Source organism: Littorina saxatilis, linkage group LG15, assembly GCF_037325665.1.
Source record: "Littorina saxatilis isolate snail1 linkage group LG15, US_GU_Lsax_2.0, whole genome shotgun sequence".
NCBI lineage: Eukaryota > Metazoa > Mollusca > Gastropoda > Littorinimorpha > Littorinidae > Littorina > Littorina saxatilis.
In genome coordinates, this window is record NC_090259.1 from 5,169,568 (window position 1) to 5,176,232 (window position 6,665).

General features: G+C 45.0%; 1 protein-coding gene across 1 annotated transcript; it reads right to left on the bottom strand.

The window, feature by feature from the left end:
* Nucleotides 1-397: 397 nt before the first annotated feature.
* Nucleotides 398-5,937, bottom strand: LOC138948059 (uncharacterized). The gene is made up of 2 exons (XM_070319587.1): nt 5,630-5,937; nt 398-676 (listed from the first exon to the last, which is right to left on the bottom strand). Exons 1-2 carry the CDS (start codon nt 5,816-5,818, stop codon nt 413-415), a joined length of 453 nt encoding a protein of 150 aa, XP_070175688.1. The 5' UTR covers nt 5,819-5,937; the 3' UTR covers nt 398-412.
* Between the last annotated feature and the right edge of the window lie 728 nt (nt 5,938-6,665).

The window sequence follows — 6,665 nt, forward strand, 5'->3', positions numbered from 1 at the left end:
AGACACAGAGGTAGATTTAGAAACCGGATGTATTACAGGCATATGCGCATGAGGAAACAGCTGTCGCGCCTGCAATGTTGGCCTTTCATAACTTTTTTTTTTTTAATAATTACAATTCTAAAAAGTTCTAGTTAAAGTTGACAGTTCAGCAACGTTTTCAAAATTGATTGCAGTGTGTTTTTCATTTTATTTCACAAATTAAAAAATATGTCGTGTTGAATCTAAAAATGTGCTCAGAAGGAAAGAATATCTGTTTATGCAAATTAGTTTTATGATTGCATGTTTTGATGAGACCAGCGCAATCCGCCTGAGTCTTCACACACATCACACTCACACACATACATCACTCCCCCCCCCCCCACACACACACACACACACCACCACCCCCCCACCCCACAACTATCACACACAATCACTTCAGTAGATGCTGTCTCCCACTCTTCACGAGAATCGTCCTGGCCAGCTCGGCAAACATGTCAGTCCGTTTCTTGACCGTGTCCGGCGAGTCGAGGGAGGGGTGTGGCTTGACCAGCACCACGTGGTACGACAGGACGCCGTCCCGCCAGTGTGGGGGCTGGGACTGGCCGGCGGTGGCCGCAGTGCGTTGGTTCGTGATGGCGCAGTGGGTCGCGTTCAGCCATCTCGGGCAGCACGTCCGGTCAGCGTGACAGATCACCTGGTGGAAAAATACACCAACAATTACATGTAGTATTTTGGGTTTGATATGTATTATATCTTATGGTCCTTGGGTAATCTCCTCAAGACAAATCGGACGTGCAGCGACACAATAGAGCTACCTTTTTTTCTTTTATTGTGTGTATTAATTTTCTGTCCTTTGGGAATCCCCTGAAGGAAATTCGGGCGAATATTATACTGGGGATAACGTGCAGCGACAGAACCGCGCCACCTACTTTTTTATTTTGTTGGTATCCTGTATTAAGTCTATCTTGATTGTCCTTGGGGAATCCCCTGCAGAAAATGAAGGGATCTATCATCCACTTGGGCTAACGTGCAGAGACAGAATGGCACTACCCATTGCTTTCCTTGCCTGCATGCGTGTTATTGTGTTTTCCAAGGCGTGTGACCTTGATGTGGTCAGTTAAGAACGAAATGAGACGCGGACGAGGACGAGACGAAATGGGACGAAGCGACATGGGACGAGACGAAATGGGACGAGACGACATGGGACGAAGCGACATGGGACGAGACGACGGAAATGGGACGAGACGACATGGAACGAGACGACATGGGACGAGACGACATGGGACGAGACGACATGGGACGAGACGACATGGGACGAGACGAAATGAGACGAGACGACATGGGACGAGACGAAATGGGACGAGACGACATGGGACGAGACGACATGGGACGAGACGAAATGGGACGAGACGACATGGGATGAGGCAGGAACGGACGAGAAGGACAGAGGTCAGGGCGAGATTCAACGAATCGCGACAAAACGTGACGAAGAAGAACAAGATGAGATTGGAAGAGAAGAGACAAAAGGAGATGAGATTAGACAGGACGAGATGAGATTAGACGAGAATAGATGAGATGAGATTGGACGAGACGAAGATTGGACGAGATGAGACAAGACAAACTGACGCTTCTGTGAAGGTCTAACAGAACTTTCCACATTCATCGTGGTTTTGGGACTATCTAAAGTTACGCTGAGGGTGTTGTAACGATAAGCTAATGGTCTATGGGAGACAACTCCTTATCTGTGTTAATGATCATGTTTGATTGTTGCCCTTGCGGAGCTCTTGTGGAATAGGGAAGAATAAACACACTTCTACTTCTGCCCAACATGGAACCGGTGTGGTCTCAATATTGTTGTTCGAATCCATTGCTTGTTCACGCTCACATCCGCATCCAGACATTACAGCCATGCAAGGAACAAGACAGGTGTTCTTAACTTGTGGTAGCAGCTAGGCTAATTGCCCCCTGGACAACTGTCCCCCGGACAATTGCCCCCCGACCTGCCCCCCCCCCCCCCCCCCCCCGGACAATTGCCCCCCTGTCATGGGGGACAATTGCACCCCGGATAATTGCACCCCGGACAATTGCCCCCCGGACAATTAATTGCACCCCGGACAATATTGCCCCCCGTAAAATCAACTTACTACAATAGCATTACACACTAGCTCCGGAATGTATAAATAGGCAACAATTACCGTGCACGCATTTGGCAACTAGTTCACGCACGGATGTATTCAAATCAAAAATAAATATGTTGATCCTGTATTACTTTTGATTTGTGTATATATGTGTGTGATTGTGCGCATATGTGCGTTTGTTTGAGTGTGTATGTGTGCGCGCCCGTGTGTGTGAGTGTGTGTGTGTGTGAAAACCAGGGAGCACAACCAAGCATCACTCAGATACAGAGTAATATAATATCACACTTACCGCCTAATACCGCAAAATAACATCAAACAACAACGACAACAACAAACAACAACCACAAAAGAAAACTAAAAAACGTTATAACTAAAAAAAAAAACCACAAACAAAATAATGGGGGGCAATTGTCCTAGAGGGCAATTGTCACGGGGGCCAATTGTCCAACGGGGGGCAATTGTTCAGGGGGCAGTAATGTTGTCGGGGGGCAGTTGTCCGGGGGGCGGTTGTCCGGGGGGCGGTTGTCCGGGGGCAATTAGCCTAGAAGTTCTTGTACCCCCAAAAAAATAATGTGGGGTCAGAAAAACCACCCCCCCCCCCTCCTCTTGGTCGAGCATTTGTGGAAAGCCCTGTGTCTCAGACCTGGACCACACAGACGGTTTCAAAATAGTGTCCGTCCTGCAACACGATCTGTCATTTTATCTCAGAGTTGATTCGGAACTCTGAACTGAAAGACGCACTCCTTCTGGCGAACACAGCTCTGCCCGCCATCACATTCCCGGCCAGGATTTACATTGGATAAGGCAATCCCTCCACTTGGTCAAATACACAAAATTAACACCCTGACCGTAGTGAGTTGTCATTTTCTGATGATTTGATTTCTTAAAAACTCACTGATTGCCTTCACAAAAGGAATTCACAAACAAAATCGCAACTCTGCGAACATCGGCAGGTATGCGGGCGCGACAGATGTAGCTCTGTTGGTCCTACCTAGACTACATCCAGTGTGGCTGACAACGCTGAATTCAGCTCTGCGGCCTTCTACTATAACAAGGATGGATGGCCCTGAGACGGATGTTCGGCTTGAAGTTTACAAATACATGTAAGGGAAGGTTGCCTAATATGGACCACTTTTTGTTTCATGCTGATAACTAGCTTGTTTTCTTGCAAAGGGGTTTCATTTTGTGTTTGGTAATTCTTCTCTCTTTAGTTGGCCTAATGAGAGCGAAATAGCTTTGATAGACATTCAGCAAAAGTTAAATACAGAAACATTCACTGTGTTAAGTCAGTGTGAGGCAGTAAAGTTAAACTAGGAGAATACATGGAATAACCTAGTTTTCTGGGTAGTTATTGAAGTGACTTATACAAATAAATGAAAAATATTGTGAATACTAATGGACATAGACTGCCGTTGCTATGGAAACTGGCATAAACAGCCGCCATATTGGATTTGTAGGAAACGGTTTTACAGCAACATCATACATCAGAAATGTATTATATTTAACACAATGATACACATGTATTATATCAACAGTATAGAACGATTTTTTGGCATAAGACTACAGTTGAATTTAAATTAATGTTTGAAATAAGGATAAATGAATATCTAACCGCATCGTGTGATGGACTTTCAACCAACCTGCAGTTTGCGATCAACTAAGACGTGTTTAGGGTGCAGCAAATACATGTATGTTAGTCGTGTGATGGACTTTCAACCAACCTGCAGTCTGCGATCCACCAAGACGTGTTTAGGGTGCAGCAAATACATGTATGTTAGTCGTGTGATGGACTTTCAACCAACCTGCAGTCTGCGATCAACTAAGACGTGTTTAGGGTGCAGCAAATACATGTATGTTAGTCGTGTGATGGACTTTCAACCAACCTGCAGTCTGCGATCCACCAAGACGTGTTTAGGGTGCAGCAAATACATGTATGTTAGTCGTGTGATGGACTTTAAACCAACTTGCAGCCTGCGATCCACCAAGACTTGTTTAGGGTGCAGCAAATACATGTATGTTAGTCGTGTGATGGACTTTCAACCAACCTGCAGTCTGCGATCCACCAAGACGTGTTTAGGGTGCAGCAAATACATGTATGTTAGTCGTGTGATGGACTTTCAACCAACCTGCAGTCTGCGATCCACCAAGACGTGTTTAGGGTGCAGCAAATACATGTATGTTAGTCGTGTGATGGACTTTCAACCAACCTGCAGTCTGCGATCAACTAAGACGTGTTTAGGGTGCAGCAAATACATGTATGTTAGTCGTGTGATGGACTTTCAACCAACCTGCAGTCTGCGATCAACTAAGACGTGTTTAGGGTGCAGCAAATACATGTATGTTAGTCGTGTGATGGACTTTCAACCAACCTGCAGTCTGCGATCCACCAAGACGTGTTTAGGGTGCAGCAAATACATGTATGTTAGTCGTGTGATGGACTTTCAACCAACCTGCAGTCTGCGATCCACCAAGACGTGTTTAGGGTGCAGCAAATACATGTATGTTAGTCGTGTGATGGACTTTCAACCAACCTGCAGTCTGCGATCCACCAAGACGTGTTTAGGGTGCAGAAAATACATGTATGTTAGTCGTGTGATGGACTTTCAACCAACCTGCAGTCTGCGATCCACCTAGACGTGTTAAGGGTGCAGCAAATACATGTATGTTAGTCGTGTGATGGACCATCAACCACCAAATACATGTATGTTAGTCGTGTGATGGACTATCAACCAGCAAATACATGTATGTTAGTCGTGTGATGGACTATCAACCACCAAATACATGTATGTTAGTCGTGTGATGGACTATCAACCACCAAATACATGTATGTTAGTCGTGTGATGGACTATCAACCAGCAAATACATGTATGTTAGTCGTGTGATGGACTTTCAACCAGCAAATACATGTATGTTAGTCGTGTGATGGACTTTCAACCAGCAAATACATGTATGTTAGTCGTGTGATGGACCATCAACCAGCAAATACATGTATGTTAGTCGTGTGATGGACTATCAACCAGCAAATACATGTATGTTAGTCGTGTGATGGACTATCAACCACCAAATACATGTTAGTCGTGTGATGGACTTTCAACCACCAAATACATGTATGTTAGTCGTGTGATGGACTATCAACCAGCAAATACATGTATGTTAGTCGTGTGATGGACTATCAACCAGCAAATACATGTATGTTAGTCGTGTGATGGACTATCAACCAGCAAATACATGTATGTTAGTCGTGTGATGGACTATCAACCAGCAAATACATGTATGTTAGTCGTGTGATGGACTATCAACCAGCAAATACATGTATGTTAGTCGTGTGATGGACTATCAACCAGCAAATACATGTATGTTAGTCGTGTGATGGACTATCAACCACCCAATACATGTATGTTAGTCGTGTGATGGACCATCAACCAGCAAATACATGTATGTTAGTCGTGTGATGGACTATCAACCAGCAAATACATGTATGTTAGTCGTGTGATGGACCATAAACCAACCTGCAGCCTGCGATCCACCAAGACGTGTTTAGGGTGCAGCTCGTACATGCGGTAGGTGACGATGGCGGAGTTGTAGCTCCACAAGTCGTCTCGGTATCTTCGTGACGATTCGATCACGCTTTGCACCCACACGTTGTCTCGGCGAGCCATGAACACCCCCGTTGTTGAACCTCTCGGGCATATTCGCATGGGTCCCGTCCACCGCGACCACTGCGGGATAAGCCAGAGTGCTATCGGGGATCCGGGTGGCCCACAGCACGTCCAGGTCTTGGTAAACCCCGCCGTATTTGTACACGAGGAGAAACCTGGAGATGAAACACGAGTTAGTGACAAACGATACCGACACAAGCACAGCCTAGTGTTGACCGTGCGAATATTCTTCATCTGATAAAATGAATACGTCACCGAGACAAATTTAATATTCTATATTTTTTGACAATTCATCAGGATGCATTCATAAGCTGTTACAGATGTTTTTTGGTACGCCATTATTAGCCATGACGTCTTCTTGACCTTTGCTGCGCATTTGACGCCAGAGATTTGTCCTTGATAGGGAGGGAAGAAGAAAGGTCCTGCTTTGTAAAATCGATGTCGTATTTCATCAAAAATATACAAGAAACCGAGAGTAATGATTCAAAGACGCTGTTTCATTCCCAATCGTATACTCCAAAAGGTGATCAGAGACCAACTTGGGAACGAAAGCGCACGCGCGACCACGCACGCACGCACCACAAGCACGCGTTATTGCACACACACACAACACACACAAAACACACACACACACACACAACACACACACACACACGCACGAGCGCGCAGACACATAGAGATTAAATGAGGGAGATAGAGAGAGAGACGAAAGGATTTTGTAAAGTAAATACAAGGTTTATTTCAACGGGCTGTGGGGTGGGGTGATCATTTATACAGCGTCAAGCTCATAAGATAATTGCCTATGTTATTTTTTGATGTTTTGGAAAAACGCAAAAAAAACTTTTTGGTTTCTGAACAATCTGCCTATTTCATTTTAGTTATACGT

Bases quoted from the DNA above. Each gene is read 5' to 3' on its own strand.
- LOC138948059 (XM_070319587.1), bottom strand. From the start codon at position 5,818: ATGCGAATATGCCCGAGAGGTTCAACAACGGGGGTGTTCATGGCTCGC. The intron at 677-5,629 runs GTTGGTTTATGG...TTTTTCCACCAG, and splicing joins TGGTGGATCGCAGGCTGCAG to GTGATCTGTCACGCTGACCG.